Source organism: Falco punctatus (genome assembly GCF_963210335.1).
Source record: "Falco punctatus genome assembly, chromosome: 10".
In the NCBI taxonomy this organism is placed as follows: Eukaryota; Metazoa; Chordata; class Aves; order Falconiformes; family Falconidae; genus Falco; species Falco punctatus.
In genome coordinates this window covers 725,360-753,162 of record NC_137590.1, presented here as the reverse complement: position 1 = coordinate 753,162, position 27,803 = coordinate 725,360, and the positions used below count along the sequence as shown (strand labels likewise).

The 27,803-nt window shown below is 42.7% G+C and overlaps 1 protein-coding gene across 4 annotated transcripts; it reads right to left on the bottom strand.

Moving 5' to 3' along the window:
- Nucleotides 1–32: 32 nt before the first annotated feature.
- On the bottom strand, nt 33–27,572 carry RBL1 (RB transcriptional corepressor like 1). Of its 4 annotated transcripts, XM_080405345.1 has the most exons (22): nt 26,655–27,555; nt 26,350–26,483; nt 25,547–25,747; nt 23,998–24,062; nt 23,779–23,907; nt 23,478–23,638; nt 22,752–22,801; nt 20,804–20,990; nt 19,183–19,349; nt 16,794–16,906; nt 16,136–16,239; nt 15,436–15,573; nt 13,590–13,754; nt 13,288–13,423; nt 11,399–11,659; nt 10,322–10,500; nt 7,049–7,225; nt 5,282–5,353; nt 5,029–5,113; nt 3,225–3,388; nt 2,699–2,863; nt 33–2,455 (listed from the first exon to the last, which is right to left on the bottom strand). In XM_080405345.1, exons 1-22 carry the CDS (start codon nt 26,787–26,789, stop codon nt 2,285–2,287), a joined length of 3,159 nt encoding a protein of 1,052 aa, XP_080261471.1. In that variant the 5' UTR covers nt 26,790–27,555; the 3' UTR covers nt 33–2,284. The 4 variants fall into 4 exon arrangements, with proteins under 4 accessions (XP_080261471.1, XP_080261472.1, XP_080261473.1 ...); XM_080405346.1 differs by lacking the exon at nt 23,779–23,907 and having other exon boundaries at nt 26,655–27,554; XM_080405347.1 differs by lacking the exon at nt 26,350–26,483 and having other exon boundaries at nt 26,655–26,794.
- Nucleotides 27,573–27,803: the final 231 nt, after the last annotated feature.

Genomic DNA, 27,803 nt, shown 5'->3' with positions numbered 1-27,803 from the left:
GACCACAGGAAATACAGCAACACAGGTTAAAATACTTTAAAATTGTTTATTATAAAACACACATTTACACATGAAGGCACTCTGAAACCGTTACAAAATTTTTGTATAAGCTACTGCTTTTACTGTTCAGCATGTCCAAAAATACTTCTTGCCATCACCTTAAAAAGGTGAAAAAAAATTTGAACAAATCTGAACTGCATCCAGCTGCAGCACATTAATTTTTCTAATGAAGAAACACTACATCTAACAACAACTAACAAGGATCTTTGCATCGGTCTTCTACAGTTTCAGAGAACAGTAACAGTGTGGGGAGCAGAAGCGTAATGCATGATGTTGAACTAAAACCACATGAACTAAACTCTCATCACACAACATTGCAGAAAGACTTGCACCGTTAAGCCTGATCATATGCAATCCTCCACGCAAATAGAACAGACCCTGCTGAAAGCTAAATCAAGATTCCCCGTTTCTCCCCAACACAAGAGGCTTTTAGGGACCGGAATACATACACTGGGCAGTTATAGTTGTAACAGCTCTGATGAGCAAATCAAGAAAGAAAAGGTTGCTTTTCTTGTACTTTTTATCTCAAGATCCCAAGACAAATATTAAAAGATTAATAAAATTAAAGGAACTGAACCTACAGGAATCTACATGAAACCTAGTCCACTGTGTGACCATTTCCTCATACAGCAGCTCTCTACAGTCAAACCTTTGAGAAATAAGCACCTTGTTTTGAAAGTAAAAAAAATTATATCAAATATTTAAGTACTTAATAATTAAAAAACAAACTACAGTTTGTAAACTTTCTACTCACTGCTGAGTAGGGTCCCTGCACACGTACAGTTTTAAATACATATTTCCTCCATTACTGCTGACCACATTCAGCTTGAAATCATCCCAGTGTTCTTCCCTGGAACTGTGGTACAGTAGATCTTGCAGCATATACTAAACAAACAAAACAATGAAGTGAACAGGGCTCCTTAAACAAGTCCTATGTAATCGTTCCAACTTTTTTTTTTTTAGTTCAATATACAAATAAACTGAAAAACACAGTGCTGAGGAGTTTCTCTACGGCTCTAATCTTAAATGCAATTATGAAATAAGATCAAGTTACTGATTTACAGTACTGAATAAACCTTTACTTTCTCCATTTTGGCAAAACAGACCCTACCAAATACCTCAGTGTTAAAACTTAGTTACAAGAATTGGATGCTGGAATTTACACAATGCCAATGAACCCAAGCCTTTCATAGCTATAAACCAAACATATATACAAACATGCCTTATCTGATGGGCTTACATTCAGTGTAGATACTACACAAGAGGCCAAGATTTTCAGGGAAAAAATTAAGAGATAGAATTTGTTAAAGTAATTTGTGTATTTGAACAGCTGCAATATGGCCAAAACCCCAGCTGTTTTTCAACCGTATCCTGCTTGGTACTTCTTCATAGCTAAGCTGCAATATATATGAACAGCTTCTACAGCAGGGTTGCTCTCAGGCTTCCAGCAGGAAGGGAGCAAAACCCATGGCTGCATACACTGGCTGGAGAGAAAGGTACTTCAGACTCCCAGAACTGTATCTCAGTGCTTTATCAGATGTCAGTTTCCACTTTTAAGTCACTGCTATTTGTACTTTCTGTTTATTGCCTTTGTTACTGCAAAAGCTGTCTGATCCACTTCATAACATACACTTTTACTGAAGTTCTGACAGGAGATGTAGCACAGCAAAATCATACAGCTCAAAACCACTCAGCTCTTCCTGAGGCTAAATATTCAATTTGTTCTCCACTCCAGTTACTCCACAGTAAAATAATGCATAAAATTCCACGTTCTTTTAAAAATAAGGCACTTTTAAAGTTTTCCCCAAACTTTTTTAAAGTATTCCCCAAATACCAAAAGCTTGAGGAAACTTAACAGACTTCACTCATTTCCTTATCATTCTCTTTTCCAAAAATAAAACCAGTATTACCAGACACCGAGTTACACTCAGAACTCATGATGCTCTAAATTAGGCTTCAGAGCATCCAATATGGCTTTCTACAGATCACACTTTTGCTCAGAGTAACTTAAAGCACAGAGTGCCTTTTGGGAACGAGGATCATCACCACCTCTCATTCTCTGGTGTTTACTACTTAACCCTTGCTTTTTGCATCCTGTGGAGGTCAGGTAAAAGTTCAACATTGAAGAAACTTGGCAGTTGTCTCTATGCAAAAGCAATAAATAAATAGCGCAACATCTGTATCCAATACCACAACTTTTAGATCCCACAGAAAATGGACAGTTTTAATGATTTGCTCTTTCACTGACAACATCCTGCAGACGTTTAAGTAGAACGTCGTCATTTTCCTGGCAGAGTCGCTTCGTAGGGGATTCAGTGTCACTATCAATTGTTATTGCTCGCTTCTTACTCCTGTGTTCACCTTGTTTTATCATGTTGTTAATGTCCTTCAAACTCTGCAATCAAGAAAAAAAAAATCATGACTTACTACGGCTCCATTTCAAAATTGCTCTGGTTTTAAGTTATCTGAGAACAAAAAGTCATTCTGAACCTCTTTCTTGAGCAAGTGAGGATTCTACATTAAGAATTCTACTCTTCGCCACAGAGCCTAGTTCAATGAAACCTTACTGCATTAGAACACATCCTAATTAGGAGATTAATTAACGCTCTCTCAAATAGACTCCTTTTTTGCTTTCTACCTTGGAAGGGCTCCCATTAAATTTATACAGTAGCGCAGTTCGAGGTGTCAAGCAGGCACTGTTCTTGTGAGGTGAAACATAAACAGAATGCTGTTGAGAGATCCGTCGAGGAGACACTGGCTGTTGCTTAATGTTGGGGAATGGAGACAAGGGAGGGGCTTCCATCTGCAAGAGACAGCAAATGTGGATAGGAGCTGAATCAGACTGTATTTAAAAGCAGTAACTTCACAGAAGGAAAGATTAATACACTTGCAAGTTGTCAGATGTTCCACAGGAATACACACAAGCAAATGGGTGTTGCATTTATACAACGAGGCTGAAACCGGGCTTGTAAACCGAACTGCATCTGCATTTGTCCTCTTGAAAGGCTGTTAAAGCAAGTTCTCATACCATTACCTACAACTATTTAGCTTCTGTAACCACAACAGCTGAGGAACAGAACACAGTTTTTGACATGTGTTTAACTGTAAGGAGAAACAACTTTGTGTCCGATCATTAGAGCAGAATTCCAAAATACTTTACTTACTACATGATCCTGGTTTGTGACATTGTACTTCAGTGCAAATGATTTCACTCTTCCTACATAGACTGCATTGTAAAATTTAATAAGATCTCCTCTCTCCTCTGTTCCCGACACACTGGAGTTTGCTGTAGATCGTCCCGAGGAACTGCCAGTTTTCACAGATGAGTCTAACGGTAAGAAAGAGCTTCAGAGTTCAGAAACACAGTATCAGCAAACTGGGTGCTTCAGATTTGAACTCACAATATCCAACTGACAAAAACTTGTCCATAAATCGACTAATGAGATGAATTAAAGAAACGTGCTTCAGACAGGAGCAGGGTGTGCTGTAGGTAGTTATGAATATTAGGAGGAGCTACAAATCACTGCTAGCAGACTAGTGGATGATGGCTAAAAAGGCCAACATAAATCTTTATTCCAAACTTTGAAATAGCTGTAGCAAAAAACTGTAGCATAACTGACCCCTTCTGCCAGGCTTATTTTGGGAAGTGGTACAAAGCCATTTGTTGCTCTTAAAACTAAGTTTTAGCAGTCTGACAACTCCCAGCTTTCAGCTTCTGTGAAAGTTTCTAGCAACCATCTGGCAAAGAATAGCTTCGTACTCAACTCATGTCTGCTGCAAGCCACAACACCATCTGCTCAGGCATATTATGAAGCGGCTGTTTGGTGGAAAAAGCTGCAGCCACACAGCAAATGTATTTCTGTTAATGTTCTCTCTTCCCCAATTAAGCTGGTCTGCTACTGAATACAGCCTTCTGTTTCACCATCCGTACCGTTACTGCCCAGCAAAACGGGGCAACACAGAATAAAGTCTCTTGCAACCCATGCTAGACTACAAGACAAATATCAAAAGCTTCAGCTGACACACACAGTGTGTCTGCCTTGCATCACAGCACAAGCACATGATCCTGTAGCCTGGTGTCAAAAAAGCAGGAGTTAATACTAGATAAAGGATTGAAGAAAAAAGTCTAGCAGGAAAAGCAACAGAAGAACTTTGTAACGAAGCACATTTGTATGACAAAGCAATGGAGCCCTGTGCCACTTCAGATGCTCTTCAATATCCAAGAATTGTGGACCTGCTAGACAGGATGCTGAACCTACAGGAGATCAGCACTTCCTGGACGCTGGTGGAATTTAAAAACCTGCTCCAATACTCACTCAAGCAGTTGAATTCCACCCATAGTGGGAATTTACCATATGGAACAGCCTTCTAATTTTCTGCATGCACCCTGGCTGCACAGGCTCGTACAAGGGCTTGTGATCTCTGTTTCCGGACGTGTCACTAAAAACAGGCATGGCACAATTTTCATGCTTTTCTCAAATACTACTCTTACCCCTTTTCTACTCTAAACCAGAGCAACAACAGTATTAACTATTTAAAAGAAACCTGCATAATAGAAAGTGGTGGTCACCATTTTTATTTTCTGAAACAAGTTCTCCCTACTTAAGCCTTCAGGATAGGCAATACTAGGGAAAAAAACCTGCCATAATATTCCAGGTACTGTTCATCTTTCTTTGTTAACCCGTGTTGCTATCCAAGAAATACAGTATCACTGACACACTAAGGAAACACTTCAGCCTCAGCAACCAAATTTCATGTGACAAAGTTAAAACATTTCTTCTAAGTAGAAAGTGTATTTTCCCTATCTAACATACAGGAGGGCTACTGAAAAGATGGTTTCTTTTTCAACAATGCATTTGTTTTTCTTTAATACATTTAAAACTTGCTTCACTTCTTATTACTTGACGGTTCAGTTCTTTAAAAGCTCACAAGTACATTTTTAAAACCAGATTATTTTGCTGTACCTACCTTCTGTCATCTCCACATCTTGGTTTGCATTTTTGTCCAACAGAACACCGGCAGAAATATTTCTTAACAAGACACTCCTATAAACCTACAGGACACAGAGGAAAAACATTCTTGACAAGGAAAACAAGGAAGTCAGAAGACTAGATGAAATCCATCTGAGTAAGAATGAATGTAACACCAAAGAGAATTTAACTTTTCCCTTATCAGCATAAACATTTGAAAAGCCACCTCTAAGGGAATACTATTTACTCACATGGCTGTTTGCTTGTGGCTGATTTCTGTAACTTTTCATTATGTCCTGAAAAGTTCTTTCCTCTTTGGTTACCTGGAAAAGAAAAGGCTATTGAAGACCAAGTGCAAGCAGCGAAGCTGGGGCTGTCAGGTCCAGTCTATTTAACGAGCTTCCCTCTATACAGCTTTTTTGTATTACTATGAATAAGTTTTTAAAACTTAGTTCTGGTATGAGAACATGAAAACACAAGCATTTTTCTTCTTCAGGCATTCCTTGTTTCTTATCTACTAAAGCCTTTTGTTGCTTATGATGCTTAGGAATTATTCCTTTCTTTACTTTTCTTCTACTGACACTAAATATTAAAGAAGGGAAATATTAAGTCAAAAATGTTTTTGTAAATTTGAAAACTGGACCCCTTAACTCAGGGGTCCTCAAACTACAGCCCACAGGCCGGATACAGCCCCCCAGGATCCTCAATCCAGCCCCCTGTATTTACAGAACCTCCCCTGCCACACCCCGCCAGGGTTTGGGGGGGGGGGGGGGGGGGGCGGGGAAACCATGCAGCCGCAGATGACTGCCTGCCACCTAATCCATGTGCCAGCCCCTGTTTAAAAAGTTTGAGGACCCCTGCCTTAACTTTTCTAAACAGAATATGAGGAAATCCTGAACAAAACACTAGGCAGGTATATACACACACATGCAACTTCAGCTTTCTTCTGTACTTCAAAACAAGTCATTTGTTAAAGGACTTTATTTTTCAGTCACACATCTGTGATTTTAATAGCAGATGAGCAACAATTTTTGTAGTGGGAGCCAGGAGAGAATGCATCAAGGTCTTCGACTAAACTGTCAGGTCTCACACTGCACCTCCAGTGTCTCCAACAGCACTCAAAAGACTGTATTTAAAACAACAACAACAAACAAGCACCACAAAACAACAAACAACATGATAAAATGCAGAGCACTGACTAGTCAATGGTTTTGCTTTTCTACAGCTAGCTATCAGTATCAAATGAGTGTAAGCTGTGCTATAGCTTAGAGCACAGGGGGCCACAATTTGAACATCAGTTTCCCTCCACAGATAGTGCTCCATCTGTCTTCCCTCAAGGAAGCAGTCCAGCCTCAGTGTTTCAGAGGAGCCTGGGCTTAGTTTCACTTTCCTGGATTTGTGTCTGAATCAGACTTGATGGCCACTGCAACTAACAGCTCTCAAGTTTGAGTCAAACCAATATTCCAGTTTCATAATCCAACTTAACACCTTAAATCAATGCTGGCAAATTGAATAAGAAATGAAGAAGTATGAGTAACAGGCAACCAACTCAATTCCTCAACTCAGATCTTCAAAAGCCAAGATTTTTGTGGAACAGAAACTTTCCATCCCTATGTAAGGTTGGAAGCTCCTGCAGATTTTGGCACCTGCATAATGCTGTAACTGTAATAAGTGTTTTTAGTTCTGATTACATAGATCACAAAGATGGTGAACTGGATAGAAAATGCAAATATGGGGCAACGAGACCACACAATGCTTTGTATATGCTGACCAGTGCTCATTGTGAACGTGCTCAGTAAGAGAAGAAAAATCCTCAACCAGCTGGCTGGTTGGTGGGAACTTTTAAGATTATGCAAAACAAGGGAGAAATATACTGGAACTTCATCCACTTCTTGGAAGGACTTCTCCCTTTCCTCCAGCAATATGACATGAATAAAGCAATCAAATTGTAAACTGTGAATACAACTTAATTTTCAATTGACATAAAATTCCCTGAATTTCTTAAAACTACATGTTACCTTTGCCATGATATAAAAGGCACAGAGGAGAAGCTGGTCCAAATGTCTGTCCTTCATTAGATCAGCACAATGAACCAATGTGAATTCAAAGCATGTCCATATTTTTCTGCGTAAGTCATTGGAAACATCCAATTTTAAGCACAGATCACGCAAACGCACACTTGCCAGATGATAAACCTGGGAAAAGATAAAGAAGACGTGCAGTAAACAGTCAAGCCAAATAAGCTTAGTTTAGCCTGCAAAAACGAACCCCCCGCCAACTAGAGCTGTTCTATATTTGAATAGCTCATTTCTGTAAAATCTCCCCCCTCTGCCGAAGACGATGTCTTCAAAGACTAAGCTGTCATCTGTTCAGCTGTTGGATCTCTAATGCTTATAGGAAATCTGCTTGAAAACATTATGACTATAGCTTCTATGCCATATCGCTCACTATAATGGAACACTTCCAACAAGGAATATATTTTAACTACAATTAAATATAATCTTAGATTAGCAAGATGATGGGTTCTTTTTTCTTTTTGATTACCAAAAATCTGTCTCAAAAACCTGAAATAACTACCAAGTGCAACATTAGCTTCCCTCCATCTACTTCAGAAGTTCTCACTTCATGGGTAGTAATTAGGCACATTCTTTATGTTGGGAAGCAAAAAGACTTCATTTCATTTTCACTTGCTCTACTGAACAGGAAAAATAAAGGAAAGCAGGAAAAAACCTATAATTTTGAATACGATGAACAGTGTAAATAGAAGGTAGAAACTTAAAGACATTTAAGTGAAAATTATAGTTTTCCTTCATTACCGAGAGGAATATGTTGCCTACCACATGGTTGGCCAAATACATGGCTACAGCTGTAGCATTTCCCAACTGACAGTAAAGCTTCCAAAATGCAGTCAGAGTTCATGCCTGGCAGCTGGCTAATCAATTCTTAATCCATTCTCAGAGAGGCAGACTGTCACTATCAAAATTAAAGAACCAATAGTTCAGACACAGGATGTGGCTTACAAATGTTTCCATGAAATAAGATTTACCTTAAAGATCATTCAGTGTAGAATTATCTAGGGTTACAATACAGAAACTCTAAAAGGGGAAAACCTCTGAAAGCAACTTCACTAGTAAGAAAATAACAGAAAAAAATCTAGTATTTTTGAGAGATTACTTTAAGCATATATTCTTTGCAGGGATTTAGGGAAGGTACCCTTGCCTCCTTCAAAGACCCTCAACCACTACACGCTGGAAATGAATGCAACTAGGAATAAGTATTCTGAAGTTTCTCTGAAGCACATCCAGTTCTTAACTTACCCCTTAAATCCTCCATTATTTCAAGAAGTTCCTTCTTTCTAGAAAGTTTTAGATAGTGCGTTACTCATCACTGCTTTCTGAGGCCCTGTATCAGCAAGACCAGCACTACTGAGTAGATCTCAGAACTGCAAATGAGAATCTACAGATGCAGGGTCCGAAACAGTGCAGTTTTGAGTGAGCAAGACACAGGAGAATTATCTGGTATGTCATGCTTGCAAATGTGGGAGGCAGTAAAAATACAGAAGTAAAGACTACCGCTATTTCACAGAATCACGTAACTTGGAAAAGACCTTTGACATCTTCAAGTCCAGCCGTTAGCCCAGGACTGCCATGTCCACCACTAAACCCTACCCCTAAGCACCACATCTACATGTTTTTCAAACGCCTCCAGGGATGGTGATTCCACTGCCTCCCTGGGCAGCCTGCTCCAAGGCCTGACCACCCATTCCATGAAGAAATTTTTCCTAATGTCCAGTCTAAACCTCCCCTGGTGTAGCTCGAGGCCATTTCCCCTTGGCCTGTCACTACTTTTCTGGGAGCAGAAACCGACCCCCACCTCGCTACAGTCCCTGCCAGGCAGCTGTAGGGAGCAACAAAGTCCCCCCTGAGCCCCCTCCTCTCCAGGCTGAGCACCCGCAGCTCCCCCAGCCACCCCCCACCAGCCTTGTGCCTCAGACCCTTCCCCAGCCCCCTGCCCAGCTCTGAACATGCTCCAGCCCCTCAGCGTTCCCCCTGCAGCGAGGGGCCCAATCCTGCAGACAGGGTTCCAGATGCGGCTGCACCAGCTGGCCACACTTTCAGATACAAGCCAGGATGCTGCTGGCCACCTTGGCCACCTGGGCACGCTGCTGGCTCACGTTCAGGCGGACATCAGCCAGCCCCTCCCCAGGCCCTTTCCTGCCAAGCAGACTTTGCTCTGCCCCCAGCCCGCAGCTGCCTGGGGCTGGTGTGACCCAAGGGCAAGATCCGGCATTCAGCCCTGTCGAACCTCATACATTTGGCCTTGGCCCATCGGCCCAGCCTGCCCAGAGCCCCCTGCAGAGCCTCCTGCCCCGCCGGGACACCAATGCTCCCCCCAACCTGGTGTCGTCTGCAAACTGCAGGTGCACTTGATCCCTTCAACCAGATTGTCAATAGCGCTAGTAAAGAGAACCAGCCCCAGCACTGAGCCCTGGGGAACCCCTGTGTGCCCGGTGCCAACTGCCAGCGGGGTGTGACACCACTCCTCACTGTGCTCTGGGCTCGGCCAGCGAGCCTTTAACCCAGCGCAGAGCGCCCCTGGCCCAGCCACAGCAGCTGGCGTGGGAGGCTGTGTCAAAGGCTTTAGTAAAGTCTAGGCAGACACCATTCGCAGCAATTCCCTCATCCACTAAGCGAGTCACCTTGTCATAGTAGATCAGGTTCACCAAGCAGGACCTGCCTTTCACAAACCCATGCTGGCTTGGCCCAGTCTCCCAGCTGTCCTGCACATGCTGCATGAGGGCACTCAAGAGGATCTGCTCCATAACCTTTTCCCCACACCAGGTCACACTGACAACCTGTAGTTCCCCAGATCCTCCTGAGTGCCCTTCTTATAGACGGGTGTGTCGTTGGCTAACCCCCAGTCAACTACAACCTACCCAATTTGCCAGGGTTGTCGATAAACGATGGGAAGTGGCTTGGTGAACTCCTCCAGCAGCTCCCTTAGTACCCTCATATACTTCAATAATTAGATAATTAGCATCTTCTACATTAGATAGATTCTTAGACAATTAGCAGCTTCTATAAATAACTAACAGGAAAAAAAAAAGCACGAAACATCTCATGGGGAGAGGAAGGAAGAAAACTGGATTCTCTGCAACACTTGACAACTTCTCTTCCCTTCTCCTCCCCAGCCGGTATAAGAACTGTTCACGCCAAAGGAAAGGAATGTGAAGACTGCAAGGTAATGAAAACTGCACAAGCAAAATGTGACTTTCTAATAAAGACACTTACCTTTCTGTAAAACAGTGCCAAGGATCCCGTTTTCTTTGGTTTGCTTGCTGATGACAGATACACTTCTTGTGCTTGATTCACCTGAGGGTGGCAGGGAGCCTGAGCCTCCATTTTACAGGGCTGACCTAAATTCGTTGAAATGGGTATCAATGTGATCCCACCCAATTCATTTGCAATACCTGGAGATGATATACACATCCAGAAATAAACCATTTGTTTTCCTCATACGGCAGAGTTAAACTGCAAATCATAAAGTAATTCACAAACATTTCATACTAAAGACATCTCATCCTTCTGTACTGGATACTAAAAAGACTCTCTGTCCCTCAGTCTCCAGAAATGATTAAAAATTACATTTTGGGTAATGCTTAAAGGAAGAACATGAATGTGATCGAACATTTCTAAAATCATCTGAAACTACTAAGTTTACAAGAAATCACAAGTTCTGTAGTCAGTGTTCCACTCTTGAAGGCAGGTGAGCATTTCCTTTCTCTTTTTTTTGTGTTACTCTGCAAACCTGACAGCATATCACATACAGTCCTCATTAGTTTCTTTGGCAGTCAAATTCTCTTGCTGAAAATCTCCTTAAACATAAAAAAGTTTTTTTCTTTTCATTTTTAACTACAGACCCAGTTTTTAAATTAAAAAAGGCTATAAAACTGATTTCTCATGTATCATTTTCAGAAATAGTCAAGCACCACCCAACTCAAACAAAACAAAAACCCCCTACTATTTTGCTAATGTTAATATGTAGCCCTTATCCAGACATTCTAGAGCCTTTTAAGATTATTATAGACCAAAGTTAAGGCAGAGTAGTAAATCACTGAAGTTGAGAACCAAAGAATCTGTGGTGAGGTGTAACTGCAAGCAGCAAGAACTCCACAACTTTGTTTGCAAGGAAGAGTAATCCCCAGGATGCTTGTCAGATATTAGACATCTCCATGGAAGGAGATGTCAGCAGAAACTTAAGCTTTTTTTTACCAAAGCAATATATGCTCAAGATGCATCGTTGGCCTAAGCAGATCTTAAGAGCGAGCAAAACATCTAGTAGAGAAGAAAAATGGGAACAATTCATACCATGCAGTGGGATAGTAACCTTCTGTCCTGTTTTTCCTGGTACTGTAGCTGTTGTCATGGTCAGTACTGTCTGGCCAGGAGAAACACTTTCAGCAGCAATGCTTGACGCTGGAGCAATTGTCAACTTAGTTCCTTCAGTTATGATTTTGTCCATCTGCATTTCTTTGGGGCTGTCATCTCCAAAGAGCCTTCTCTTAGCACTTCCAGCTGTAGGAGAACTGTAGCGCTCATGAACAGAGATTGGTGACAATGGCTGCATGTCTAATATGCAAAGGAGAAAAAAGCCAAAAAAACAAAACCCCAACTTAAGAGCAGCAGCTAAATAGGAATACTTCTCCACAGGAAGGAAAACCTTCAAAACCACAAAACCCAAGTACAAGAAATCACTTCTAGTTAAGAATTAATCTCACAGTTCGCTGTTCCTAGGCAATACGAACAAGGCCTATAGCATGTCTTTTATTTTGTAGTCATCCCAGAAAGCTCAGTTTGACAATCTGGTAGCTCAAGGAAGACAAGAGTAATCAAACCAATTTGCAGAGACCGAGGAATACACAGGATTACAGATACTTATCCAGTCTGCTTAGCGGATTAATAATACTTGCAAGTGCTATTCCTCTAAACACATTCCTCTACAGGAACACTGGCCATATGCCCTGGACATGTTCTGTATGTTCTGGCTTTTAAACTCTAAACTAACCCCAGTCAGAAGCCTCCACCCTCACCCATCCCCAGTTCCTCCCCAGCTTTTCTGCTTTCAAACATTTGCTCCAGTAGTAAGACTGATGTACACAGCACTAATTTACAGGCCTCTGTTCCTCTGGCTTTTTGCACTTCAGCTGAAGTCTGGCAGCCACTTGTGAGGACACCAGCTACAGCAGTTTCCCGTTTTCCACAAAGCAGAAACCTTCCAGATAACTGGTGAGATAAGACGGATCAGAGACCTTACTTCTAACTCTGCCAGGATGGTTTTCTTGGTACCAGGGGTAAATACACATTCCCAATCCCCATCTTTTCCATGTAAAGTTGGAGAAGCATTTGGTACTCGATTCTTATATACAAGTCCCAAACAGCCCTACCCATACATAAGACACCACCTCCACCCTTCCATCAAACAACTAACCACAACACCTACAGCAAATGCCTATACATCTCTTTCCTATTGAGTATTTAAAAAAACTAAAACAGTCTTGTAATGGAATTTGCCAGGCAAACACAAAAAGAGACAACACTACAGCACCAATCAGTCTATAGTACAGCAGCAAGAACCTATGGACTAATGTTTGAGATACAAGGAAAGCATAATTCCTAACTAGGGAAGTACAAAAAAGCAACAGCAGTGCTGCCACTGCCTCTTCACCCTCACTGTCAAGAGACAGTTCTGTGCGACACTGAGGAATGGGCAAAAAACAAGGCAAGTCTGCAGTATTCTTTCCTCTGAAGAAGCATTGCCCCCCCCCCTCCAAAAAAAAAAGTTCTGTAGAAAGGAGGAATAAATGCAGCTCTGTCACTCCATTTAAGAAGTCACCTAAAGTCCGGTCAAACTCACTGAGGGGGAAAAAAACACCAAAAACAACCCTGGAAAAATCTGAACAACAAAGGACAATAAGCAGTCAGATGACAACCCACCCAAAAGTAAGGCAACCTTTGCATCAAAACAGTGGCAAAACCTGCTCCAGTTCAGAAATGAAGCATTATCACCAATGGCTGCTGTCAGTAAGACACAGCAATGCTTTGACCAGATGCATCTAGACTTTCCCACGATCAAATAACAAGGCTTCACAATTCTGAATGCCTAGCTCAAATTCAAGATTGCTTTTTGCAATTACAAAGTCATCTAAACTCCCTCTCCCCAAACTCACACATTCGAATATTAGAAACCTTGAACATACCCCGTCTTAAACTCCCACCAAGATCTGTCCGAACCTCTTTTACTCGAGGATGAATTATAGGAGATATTGGCATCATAGGCAAATGCCCGAGCCCACTTCCTCCATTGCTTGCTTCGAAATTACTGGGAAATACTACCTGAGGAATAAGAAATGTCAGTGTAAGACAGCAAAGAGATTTCCCTTGTTTGTGCCGATATATTAACAGAAGCTTTGTTGCAGCAACTGTCTCATGTGAACAGTTTTTTGTATAAAACAACAGTAAGAATGGGAATTTCTTAATAAAAAGAAAACAGGTAACATACTTCTTCACACGTTGGGACCTTGTTTTCTGAGGCCTGGAGGGCGTTCCAGAGTGCCGAGTCTTGAGTCCAGGCGAGACTCTCGAGAATTTGTTCCTCAATGCTGTTGAGGTGCTTCACCATGTCTCTGGAAAGTCCTTCCTCAGACCGAATCAGTACCTCAATTACCTAATGGTAACAGGACACACGCACAAAGCCCTATCACTCATGCTTAACAATATCAAATCATTATTAACTTTGGGATCCCGTTCAAAACTTCTCTTCAATGCAGAATGCTCCAGCCTCCTCCTCGCATCTTAATCTTCCTCAACCCTCTTCTGATACCTCTTTTTTTAATCCCCCTTTCCCAAAGGCAATCCAGGTGTTGGAAACTGACAGTAGATGTCCCATCAATGCAGATAAATCCACTCCCAGGTGTTTTTTTTCCTCTCACCATCGCTAAGCATGTGTGGAATGAAAGCACTAAGCACACCCAGTGCTCACCCAGCACATGCAGCTTACCTAGGAAGATATAAGTTGTATATCCACTTAGGCTGGGTATGCGAGAACCCTGGCATTTAAGCTTTCCTTCCTTTCAAACGAGCAGCCCATAACAAAAAGGGTTAAACCCCACTGTTTTAAAGTTCGATTTAAGAAAAAGTTAGAATCCTCAACGTGTACAAATTGGGGTTGAAAAAAGTTGAAAGGGCCCTTGAAACATACTTCACTGCTACGCTCCAATGCAACATTCACTTTATTTATGTTTTTTTTTCTGACAGAGGAACATTCACCCTGGTTTTCTAAAGCTCCAGAGATGGAAATGCCATAAAACTTCCCTGGAGGACTTACTGATGTGTTTGGGTATTTGTACTAGAGAACTAAGCACCCAAAAAACAAAGTAACAAATGGCACAAGTAGAATAATAAACACTGGCTCTCTCCTGTGAGGTCTTTCTGATGGTATTTTTTTTCAAGTAAGAGTGCCACAAGAACATACGCTGAATAGCAAAGAAAATTCAAATCAAATGTAAATCTGTTCCACAAAGTTGGATCTGCACCAGAGCATCTGGTATTGACGTAGGCTACCAAGAGCAGCAGCAATATTGACAGATTTGTTGCAGTTTCATTACTGCTCTACATCTGAGGATTAAAGAAGGGAGAACAGAATAGAAAACAGCTTTCCCAAAGGGTTCAATTTTTTTTGGTTGTATTGTCTAGACGGAACTACTTCTGATTTATTCAGGACTAACTGCAATAAGCCATTAGGTGTATCTAGTAAAAACAGGAGGCATACAGACAGATGGTAAAAAGATCAGACAAGTCAAAGAACACAAATTACCTTGGAGGCAAGGGGAAATGAGGTTAAAAAAAGGAGCAAAAATAAGAACACCCAGGAAAAGATATTGTACATTCTCTTATATAAAACAAAGCAGAGAAGAACATAAAATCTAACAATGCAAACCTGTGATAAGTAGTAGTAGCCAAAGGCAACAAAGAATATTATTCCTGTTTTATCACTAATAAGCAGAACTATAGCTTGCAGTCAATAAATATGAATATCATCAAAATTTATAGTCTACTAAAAGCGTATATATATTAAGAACTAAAACTTGTGATCAACAGCATGTTACAGTTAAGTACCATCTACAAAAATCTTTTTCTTGCTTTAAATTTCAGCTTCAACTCTGCATTACACATTCCAGGTAATATACTTAAGGACAGCTAGAATTCATACTAGACGTATTACACATTAACATCAGCCCTTCTCCTATTTGATTACCTAGGAAGGAAAAGCATCACCCTCTAAGACTCTCAGTCCAGTAATGTGCCATTTTTAACACAGATCCAGTCCTAAGACAGTATTTATTTACCTTATAGAAATAGAATGGCCTCAAGTCAAGAACTTCAATAATCCAGGGAAAGGTACGAGGTGAGCTATATGCAAAAAGCACAATCTCCAAGCAGCATGCCATGAGAGAGCGGTGAAAGACATCTTGTTCCAAGAGAGCCTGAAGTGATGACAGAAAATGTCAATGAACTGAAGCCTGGGAAATGGAAGTGTGAAATTTGTGGCATGAATAGTACACAGCTTATTGCTGGAGAGAAGACCTACTGCTTTTTTCTACCTTCCACAATCTCTTTTTACAGGGCAGTTTAGAATAGCACAGACCAGAAGCAGACTAACAGTGCCAAAACCATCACATTTTTCATAATATGGCCAAATGAATCTGCCTCGTCATTGTGAATCAAAGCAGAACAAATGCATTGCTGTCTAACATGAACTGACATTGTTCATTGGACAAAGAAGAGAACAAAAGTTACCTGTCCATGAAGTCATGATTCTAGAAGGCAGCGTAAATTAAGATGGTTAGTTATGCCAGAATCATACCATTTTTAATACCAGTAAAAACTACATTTAGGCACCTCCCATATATTTACCCTTTTCTAACAAACAATATTCACAGACTGCTCTACTGCAGACTGCTCTGTTCTGGAACTGTTGGAAGATAAACACTCAAGAGAGGGTTACAAAAAGTGTTCTCCTCTTTTACCGTTTTTTTCCCCACTTACAGTCAGATCCTTGCCATGTAATCTTCGTGTTTCTTGCACCATTATAGTCTCCAAGATTTTATAGTACAAGATCTCTGCCAGTTTTAATCTGTTTACAGCAAAATCTGAAATTTAAAGCCAACAGAGATGAATCCCAATGCCACTTGCAAAAATGGTCTTAAGACTAAATTGACCAGTACTTGTTCTCTAAGGAAACAGTGCACATGCGTACGTATAGACTTTGCAGATTGAAAAGTATGTTCAGAAATCCAATAGTCAGAAGAACATCATGAAATTCTAGAAGTGTTTTAAAGGACTATGTATTTTAATATTTCTAGTGAGGAAATGTTGCAGACAGTTGCAATAATTTTCCTATTTGTATTCCATTGCCTTTAACCTTTAATGCCAAGAAGAATGCAAGTTTACAATTTTTGCTAAGAGCTGCTATAGTTTCAGTGCTGTCTTGGTTATCCCATTTTGAACTGCAAGCTTGGTTTTACTCTACTAAATTTTTATTCTTTACAGTGTTCTGTCTGACAGCAACAGTTTTCTGTTGGGCTATGTTCTGGGTTAAAAAAAACAATGCCACTGTGTTAAATACTTAAACAGTAGTTTATGTATGCATTTCATTTGCCCTGGTTCAATATTTTGAAACAGCTCATGCATTTCACTTCCATACCTATATGAGATCCTGGCTGTTCATCTGTTGACTGAGTGTAGCTGCGACAGAATGTCTCACCTATTTCTTTCACTCTGCTCACAATGCTTTCCATAGGGCTGCGTGCACAAGACCTGAAGCAGAGCACAAAGAGAAAGCCTTGTTTGTATAAATAAAATATCCACTACAACTCAAATGAAAATACCACCCAAATAAAAAGAAGAGAAGCTAGTTATACTGAGCTTTCCTCATCAGGCAACAACCCGTACTACCACAGAGATCACAGGAAAACATAAAACCTACATTAGTATCATTTCCTTTTTCCTTTCCTAACAGAGTTGCAAGAGGCTAAGTAGATTTTGGAATAAAAACAGGAGAAAGCTAGAATTACAGTACAACACTCAGGAGGAAAAAAAAAAAAAAGTATCTGCTAGGAGCAAGGTGTTAAGAAGGATGGTACAACATGCAACCAACTAACCAAACGCATCCAAGAGACCACACAAACCAGGCGTGGTTTGAGGGAGTAGAGGAAAGATTTCAAAGTGAAGAGTCAGCATCTTTCAAAAAATACCATATTTACTAGCAAGGCAGAGAAGAACTGATGAACACACAGTCACTATCACAAAAAGGGGCCAGGGAATTTCTCTGTCTGGAAATGCTCTTTCTGAATGCTTCTAGATTTTCCAGCAATTCTGTATTAGAAGACAGTGGCTTGTTACCAGTGTCAAATTAAGACACTAAACTATTTTGAAAAGCTAGCATTGAAACAAGTTAAGGTTTTATTGAACAAAGCCTTCCAAGTAACTTCAAAATTATGTTTCCAAGTAATTTTAATTTGAAAGAGAATATACCCAAAAGCACAGAATACTACACATAGTCCAAAACACAGTTCTTACCATTTCTCCCAATCAGACAGTGCATATCCTGCTCCTCGCTCATATCCAAGACGAGCAAATTACTCAACACACTCCTTGTCAGAAGTTTACTCAATTCTTTTCCCTGTTTTAGTATTTACATCTCTCGACAGACTGGTTCATTACTTGAACACACACTTTTTCATTAAAGACTGCAGACACCTTAATGTTTTAATTGTGTAATATAAATAATACTAGAGTCCTTCAAAAAAAACCAATCCAAGCAACATTTAAAATAGAAATGCATCTTGCTGAGCATTTATAAACTACTAAGAACAAGTCCTAGGAAAACTTTCAAAATATATGTTAACTCCAAAGATGAGAACTAAAGGTAGTATTTTTCACCTGTTTATAACAGTGCTTTAAAAAAACATCAGTTTTGCACTTCAGATATTAAGTGTAATAATAAATGTCCATTCTGATTAATAAAAAAAATATATATATTTGGAGATCTTACACCATAATCCAGCAAGGCCTTAATGTGTATGGATGTCAGGCAAACACCCAACAGCTTTACAGGTATTTACTATTAAATTATTGCTTTTTATGAGCCATAGCTCATAAAGCAACACTGCTAACTTTTACTGATAAACTATTTCATTTATACTCATCCGCTTAAGCGGAAACATTTTCATGTGCATTTCACTACAGCCAGCATGCAGTCACATCTCCAGGAGCCAAATATACGGACTGATTTATATAACTGGGACTTTGTGGGACTCTGTCCTCAAAATAGTGATCATGAAAGACCAGGGCTGCGTTCAGTAGTCACTTGCTATGATTTCCCAGTAACATACAGCAGCTATAAGGGCTGAGCGAGAGGCTCTTGACTAGGAATGCTCTAACTCCTGCTGAGACACCTGCCCTAGGACAGACATCACGGCTCAGAGGAAACCAATGAGTTGCAGGATGCTCAGGGAATGGCCACCAGAACAACCAGGGAAATGGAAAACACAGCTGCTGCTACCCAAGAGATCGGCACTGATAATAATCAGGGTCACTGCCAGGCTTATATATATGATATAATGTTAGATTAAGATATCCTGAAGTAGTATGAAGAAGTGGGGAGCCTTTAGGCTGCTTTTAGTCTTATCTTCCCAACTCTTTAAGGCAAAGATTATAGCTTGTTGACTCCAGCATTTCCCTTCTCCCCCAAAAACCTCTGGCAACGCAGTTACCATATCTTTTAATTGAGATACTTGAAAATAAAAGTAAGAATAAAAATAAGTATTTGGCTTTCAGGCACACGAACAGCTAAATTAGCTAAAACTGAAGCTACATTAATACAATGGTGGTGACAAGTTGGAGGGGTGTGTGCATTCAGCTGTCTTTCTCCAGATGACAAGATTACCTGGACAACAGGTCTTTCAACTAGAAATAAGACAAACAGACAAAAATAGTCTACACAAAAAAATGTCAAATTTAAGCAAGAAAGCAGTCACAAGCATGAAAAGATAAGTGAGTTTGTATGACAGCAGCTGCAGTGGATTACTTACTCAAAAATATTTATAAGATGTTCACTTGGTGCATTTTTCAATCCAGACACAATGTTCTGCAACCGGCTCACGCTTTGTGTTGCTGAAGCAACAGGAGTGATGACAGCTTCCTTTTCTCGTAGGTATCTTCTTCCAGTCAGTGGAGTTGAAGGTGCAAATGACCTTTTCTGTCAGACAGAGAAAAATAATAAACAAAATCAGTCAACAGACCTGCTTCAAAAACCTTTCTCATGGGCATCTCCTGCAAAATTGCTCCAAAGATTGAAACGACATCACTAGCACACTACCGGAAGGCTGCCATCAAATCTGTGATCTCAGAACTGACTAAAAAGTAGTTAAAAATTTTTGCAGGACTCCATAAATACAAAATATAATAAATTTTCAGGCAGACTGAAGTTAACACAAAGGTTTTTTTTAAATAAAATACAAGAAAACAAGACACTACATCTTAAAACCTGTTGATTTTTAAGCTTACTTGAACATTGAAAAATGCAGGGCAAGAAAGAAAGCATACGCTTCTATTCACAGTCCCTGACTGCGCTACTTGGGTGACACAAGGAGAACGTGACAGAGCTCCCTAGGAGAGGGTCACAGGAAAACATTCTTTGGGAAACATCCTGGTGGACTTAGAGACTCCCCTTATTCAAAGAACAACGTAGCACTAAGCAGATGGAGCTGTGTTGACTGCAATTACCTATCTGTACCATGCTTTCTGGAAGTGATGCAATGAAGTATTTGGTTTTGAATTACTAGAACAGACTACAGTTTGAAGATGGAAGGCAAATAACGAGGAAAGGTTAAGCCTGCTGTTAGTATACATAAACAGCAATGAGGTCGTTGCTATACTACAGAAAGTGAAGCTCAAAACTGATAAACTCATTCTAAACACCTGTCTTTGATTTGCCTGAATATGAAACACACTTATATTTGGGAGGAAGAGTTAAGCCACATAATTCATTTAGACCAGCACTAGTATCTTGTAACTAGTATTCTTATTTTTAATCGACATGTAAATCAAACAGCATGTGGCTCTTTCACACAGCCAGCACCATTTTTTCCCCCCTTATCCAAGTTTTTTTTAAAAAATCATTAAATACATTTTACATTTTTAAACACACTGAAACATCAGCTCTGGTTATAGGCTACTTTTTATAATGAAGAGTTAAGACTTTGATGGGTTTTATGTCTTGAACAGTATTTTCCATATAATACTACACAAGTTGACTTCTCCTGTCCTAAAAAAAGGAAATACCAGGAAAACAAATAAATTTATCCAGCATAAAGGTTTCATGGTATTCTTATGGGGTATAAATGAAGTTTGAGCTAAACTATATATTTAGGTATTAACTACTTATTGACCTTTTTGGACAAAACCACTATACACATGAAAGCACTCTCATCCTCTTGAAGGAACAGTTATTTACTAAATTCAACATGGAAGAAGACATGACCATTTCTCCTTAGCAAGAGAGCATCCTCAGAAGCCTGCAAATGGCATTCAATGTCATCCTCTCAAGAAGCAGCTCAGGAAATTCAAAGTCAGCTCAATGATTCAAACTGTGTATAAGGATGGAAAAAACTTGAATTAGTACTTCAAGTGAGAACATGTTAAATGAATCACCTTTTCAAAATGCTGCTGAAGGTGGCACTCCACGTGAGCTCTTGCTGCTGTTTTCCCTACTGGCACGTCTGCAGGAAATTTTCGAGGAGTGCCAATTTCTTCTTCTGCATCAGCTCCTAAGAAAACTCTCTCGTCAAAGTCACCCACTGTCAGAACATACTCTTCATACTCTTTATTTAGTGCTTTGCTGAAAGAGAAGCCCAGATTTTATATCAAAGGTTAAACCACTGAAGAAACAAAGAAAGTGCCAGTGGAGATAAAAGTACAAACCCGAAACCAACATGTGCTGGAAGTGTTCAATGCTTGCAGCAGCAGCACGGCTCGTAAACAAGACTTCACTGCCCCAGCAACCTGCCCACAGCTGCCCTCCCTGCCTGCCTGTCCCTGCCTGCCTTCGTACTTGCAACCTCCCCTGGTCCCTCAATGATAGGCTGCAGGGACCACCCCTCCTCCTGAGTTACCACCACCATTTGGCGGTCAGTAAGAAGAGTTAAAAAACAACTTTGCTTCCATCCCAGTTGCAAATGAAATAGTTTGGAAGTACTCTACTGATCAGAGGTTAAATCTCTGTATACGCAAAGCACATTACAGGTAGATATATTAAACTAGCTATATTTGACTTCTAGTTTTGCCCCTTGATAGACTGTATTTTTAAAAATGGTACGGAGGAAGGGAAATTTAAGAGCTAGCCTCCTGGATTCGATTTTTAAAATCACCACTGACATATGATACCAAGAAAATCTTTCATTTTCTTTACTCCAGCTAACCCAACTGTAAAACACTAATCTCACAAAGGCTGAAAAGCTTTAAACTTTTACTTGGGAAGCAGAATGCAACTTTTAGATAAAAATGAGAAACAGCTCACATCAGTAAATCCTGCCTGCATGTTCTTCATGATACATGAATGCTGTATGAAATATCTTTTGCCTGCAAAGTGTCTTAGCAATTCAAGCTGCTGCTTAAGCACATGTATTAGTGGAACATAACAATGTATTCATGATGCAACTGACTCTGTGATCCCACAGGAAACCTGACTGTATCATAGGTTCACCTTCTCCACGTCTTTTAGAAAAAGTGTCTATGAAAAGTTTAGACAAAGAAACAGAGAGGCTTCCAGGCTTCTTTAGATGTCAAGCTACTTATAAAAGAACAGGGACTACTGTATCATTCCACATGACGGTATTATTAAAGCAATACTGTTAATTTAAGAGAATTTCACTGCTTCAAATGGATCACTGCAACAATGTTTTATACCTGAACTTGTTATCTACATTGTTGAAACAACTGAGTCCGCTCAAAATTCTGAAAGCAAACCAACAAATTAAAAACTCACCTTGCAAAAACAAATTATTAGGTATTTTTGGAAATGGCAAAAACACCTTTAAGGGATCCAGAACAAAGCAGCTCCTGTTCATATTTTGCATTTAAATTAGCTTTCAGAAGTGAACATTAAAAGCTTCTGAAAAAACTATACTTGCCTCCCACAGAAACGCTCTACCTCTTTTTTGTGGTTTTACAATTGTCTGTTCTTTTCTTTGAAGTACTTCTGTTGCATTCACAGATTTATACACTCAAATTGGAGACTGATAACGAGTCTTCCCTTCTCAGGAGTAGTATTTGAGGTGTGTATAGAAACACATCTGTGAACTTCAAAGTCAAGGTTTCGACTTGCATTGGATTACTCAAAGGTTACAGTTGCCAGAAAGTAAGGGCAAGCACCATTAAAAACCTGACATTAAGGAAGAAGCTCTGCAGCTGACCACCTGATATTTGACATCCCAGATCCAGAATGCATTACAGCCAGAAAGCAGCTTTGACTGCCAAATAATTAAAAGCCATTAGTCATGGCAAGATAAAGGAACAGGAAAACCTGAGATTTAGCATTCAAAGGCCTGTATTTTAGAAACGAAACCAAACCCCATGACTAAGAACATAAGCTGTAACTTACCTATTTTCTGTAAAATTGCAAAGATCCAACAGACATTCTCCTTTTAAGATCTAAGAATGAAAAGCAGAAATATATTGCATAATAAAATCAAAACTGTTCCAGCTCTAACAGTGTGAGGGCACGATGGTTTTAGCCAAAAAGGAAATAAGATTTAGGAGCCTAACTGGACCCCTTGGGGTTTTTTTTTGCCTAGACCCAAGCTGGGACTACAACGCCACTAGCAAGACAAACAGATGAGAACAAAGCCTAACTCTATCCAAGCTGTAGATAAACTCACTCTTCAGAAACAGTACTGCTATTTAACATCTGTTCCATTGGCAGGTTAGGGACTGACTTTTCCTCTTCCTTCCAAAGCATTTTGCTCAGTTCCAAGGGAAGCAGCAGGACCCACGATATCATGACAGTTATCCCATGAAATTATTTCCCAATGACATTTCTTTTCTGCCTCAAGAAAACATCATCATCCACAGTCCAGTTTCATACTGACAAAAAAGGAAAGCAAAGATTCTCCACTGACATAAAAAGCCAGAACACAGGGGATCTTACAGCACATGTCAAAAATGAGAGTGAATTCTGCTCCTGCTAAAGTACACACAAAGAAAATCTGACCCAGCCCAAGTTCATTTGCCTGTCAGTACACTTTCCTGCAGAACCTGCGGGATCTAAATGGTCTAGAGATCATTCATCTGAGCACTACCACACATTCATAAAACTACTAAGATGTACCTTCCTATCAAATAGTTTTGAAATGTATGGTTTAAAGTAATGTTCCTTTATTCCTTTTGCTTCTACTAAAAGCCCATCATGCAGCTCACATAGTGTGGCAATGATGCAGGAAGGATCTTCAGAGGCTTTGATCTCTGTTGTGTGGAATTCTGCTGGTAAGCCTAGAACATGGAGGGGACGGACACCCACAAAAAAAAAAAAAAAAAAGAGAGAAAAAAAAGACAACCAAACTTCAGCTTCATTTGAAAACAAGCAAGAGAACACACCATATTTGATTTTAAATAATCTGTCCCCATCATACCTTTAAATGATGGATTTACCAAATCTCTTCTATTTGGACACAAAAGGGCATTTGCAAAAATCAGGTCCAAGCAGCATAGAAGCAAATGATAGGAATTTACTAAATCATCTCCAATCATACGGAAATTACCTTTAAAAGATAGCATATCACATCAAGCAACATGAAAGTTCGTAATTCAGAACATATACAAACCATGCAGCCAAAACAAAGCAAGCCTACCCTTAGTGTACACAAAGAGAGTCCAGCAGAAGTTGAAGAGGTCTTTAACACTGCACGGCACCCGTCTATCAATGAGGAAAAGGGGGGAGAAATCAGACTTCAGTTTCAGGAAGCCGAAGTTTGTTTTACAGTAACAATTTCACTGTTCCCTTGTTCAAAATAACACTCAGAGCCACCGGCTATCTTAATCTCATACCGAGACACAATCTAAGCTACATGCCCTTGTTTCAGCTTTCACTAACCAATAGTGTCCCACCTCAATTCTGCGGAGCATTCTGCGCAGTGTCCCCGACCTGCTGGCCCTTCTCTGAGCCAACAGCTGCCTCCAGCCTGTGACCCTGCACACACTATTTTGCTGGTGTCACATCTTTAACAGTCCTCCCACAGCTGCAGACTACGAAATGCCAAGGGCTATGTTATTCCAGTGAAGCTTCTTCCCAAATATTTTACTAAAGAATCAGCTATCTCTTCAAAATGTGCAATTACAGCTCATATTACAGCTCATCTGCTGAACTGGGTTTGGAGTAGGGATTATCCAAAACCACAGAGCTGGAAGACCCAGGAAGACATTATACAAGACAGTCCATGGAGAAGCTAAAGCTGTGGTTATACCAATGAATGCTGCTGCATCAAGGGAACATTAACAGAATGTACTGACTCGGACAACATTTCTCCCAATACATGATGCCCACAAAGCTACCTGCCATACGTGAAGAGCCGCAGCAGCAGAAGTATCCTCTCTACATGCAGATGTGGAACTATGCTGGAGTGTTTTACCAGAACAATTATTCCCCCTCACATCCATCCAGAGGACACATGCGAGCTGGCACAACCACTTTGCACAGACCCTGCTCGGCTCCCTTGCCATTCAGGTTACACTCCCATGACAAAGCTATCACAGAGATGGCTGCAGTCAGCAGGGAATATGGACATGCTCCTTTAATTATGGCAGAAGTCTTGTGTCTATCTGGAAGGTGACACCAGCAGTTACTAAGTCTGTCATAAAAGGTGACACTACCAGTTACTATGTCTGTCTGAGCACATCAGCTGTGGCTTTCTTCCATTTGCGTGCTACCACTCCCCCAGCAATCACGTTAAAAACTGAGTCAAACTGCGGTCACTGTGGACATAACACCACTTTGTGTGGAGGGATTATGTCACAACACCAACCACCTCAGCTACTACTTTGCAAAGACAAAATATCCCTGTGCTACTTAAGTTCCTTCTGCCAAAAAAGTGTCAGCCTTGCTGTATCTCATATTAACGCATCTCGCTGTGCCCTCTCCCCACCTTGCTGACATTTGCACTGCAGGTCAGCTCCTGAACGTTGCAGTGAGCTGCAGCAACGGCCACTAGACACAAAGCTCTGCTGACACGAGCCGTGCCCCATCAAGATTTGGGATGTTTCTGTAGTCATCGCAGTTCAGAATCAAGGCCACCAAGAGGCCCTTATCACTCTGGAGCTTCACATAACTTTTAAACGCATAAATAATTATCTTAATTTTCATTAATCTGCATTAGGAAAAATCACATTAGATCTCAAAGCCACCTTTGTTTCCTGCTTCGCTGTGGTTTAGAAGTTTCTTCGTAGGGGTTTTGAAATATATCCAAAAATATTGGTTCAAATTTCTTGAAAATCACAGTTGACACTTCAAAATTTCTCTCCAGCCTCTCCACTCGCTCTCGGAATTCCTGTGGTAGATTTGACATGTCCATCCACTTCTTCATTTTGCTAAAAAACTGGATTAAACTTAAAAGAAGAAAGAAAAGCTTGCTTTATTTTTGAGCTTTAACTAATTTCCTTTATTCAGAATCTTTTAAAAAGCTAAAATGTGACATATTTATTCCTTAACGACTAATTCTATTAACATACAGGGTTTACCATTTGATAGGCTCTCAAACTGTACATACCTTAAGCTTTTCGCCTTTTATCGCTCTGGTTTTCCCCCTTGCCTCCCTCCAAGATACAGGCACCAGCACCGCTTTAAAGGCCGCCAGCGCCGTGCTGTCAGCCCGGGGGAGGGGCAGAAGGCACCGAGCCCGCAAAGGCGTCGGAGCCGCCTGCTCCGCAGCCCCCCCGGGCCAGCCCCGGGCCCACCGGTGCCGCCAGCAGCACGGCCCGGGTGCCGTCGCGTTTTGGTTGGCGGTCGGAAGGGGCCGGCGGGGCGTCCCAGGGCTGGAAGGGGCAAAGAGCGCACGCGCGCCCTCGCTCCGTTTTCAACACAACCGAGTCCCCCATCGGCGCGGCGCTCAGCAGCGCCCGGGGCCTGAGAGGAGGCGTGGGAACGCGCATCGGCGGCTGCGGCGGAGCCGGCACTGAGCCGGGGGAACGCGCCGTGCGGGGCGGCTCACCTGAGCCTGGCGGAGCGCAGGATCCGGGTCAGCGACACGCCGTTCCCCTCCATCAGGCCGCTCCCCACCGTGGGCACCAGGCTCTTGCGGCAGGCGACGTAGAGAGCGCAGGCCAGCCAGTGCAGCGCCTCGCCCTGCCGGGGTACGGGAAACCACGAGCTGGGAAGGGGGGGGGGGGGCAGCCGCCCCCCGCGCCCCCAACCACGGGGGCGGCCCCTCACGCTCCCCTCCCCGTGGCGGGAGCTTGCCCCGCCCCGCCCCCCCGACAGGGCCAAGAGAACACCGCCCCGCCCGGCGCCGCTCACCTCTAGGCTGTAGGTGCCCCGCAGCGCCGTGAACTCGCGCAGCGCCTCGGCGGCGCTGGCTGCGTCCAGGTTGAGGTCCTGGCAGAGCCGTTCGATGGCGGCGCCGGGCTCGGCGGGCGGCGCCGGGCGGGACATGGCGGCCAGGCCGTTACAGGCCAGCTGCCGCGCGCCAGAACGCCTCCGCCGGAAGGGCGCGGCGCCTTCCGGGGCGGGGCCGGGGCCGCGCTGTCACGCCCAGCGTGCTGCCGCGCGGGCCGCCGGCGTACGGAGCCCGGCAGGAGCACGGCCGGTGCCGGCGCCCGCCCGGCGCAGCGCGCCTGATCGCTGCCACGTTGTCGACAGCGCTGAGGCGGGGCGGCGGGGCGCGAGCGGTGTTACGGCCCCGGCCGGGCTGCAGTGGCCGGGGCGGGCGGAGGCGGTGAAAGGCTCGAGCCCCATCCGGTGCAAGCCGAGCGCCCGCAGGGGGTTCGCTCCCCGCCCCACGGCTCGGCCCGAGGCCGCCGAGCTGCCAGGAGCGCGCTGCGGGCCGTGCCGCTGCCCGGCCGCGGCCGGTGCTGACGGGGACCGGGAACCGACCCCCGCCACGGTGGAAACAACGGAAGTTGCCGCCCGTGTACGACGGCGCTCCCCGGGCGCCACGCAGACCGAGCCGGGGTGGGGCGGCAGTGGCGCGTTTCTCTCCCAGGCCCCGCCCGACGGGGCCGATGGGGGCAGGGGCGGGGCGGGAGGCGGGGCCCGGGACAGCCGCGCTCCTGCCGCCGCCCCGCCCCCTCTGCGCGCCACTCCCGCGTCGACCCGCGCGCTGAGGCAGCCGCGTAACGGCCGGACACGTTGCCGGCGGGGGGGGCGCGAGCCCTCGGGGTCTGACCCGCACCCGCCCTCGCGCGTCTTCCTGGAGCCACCGAACCCGGGCACCTGCCTGGAACCCCTTCTGCTCCGCCGGCTGCATCGGCTGCTCCAGCCACCCGCATCCGCGGGGGGGATAACGCGGGGAGGCGAGGGGCCGGCGGCCCCCCCGCGCCGCACCGGGCCAGCTGCGCGCACATCTGCCGGGCCGGGGGCCAGCTGCGCGGCCGGGGGGAGCCCGCTGCGTCCCGCAGCTCCTCAACGGGTCCGTGCTGAGAAAAAGGCAAGTAACGTTTATCACTG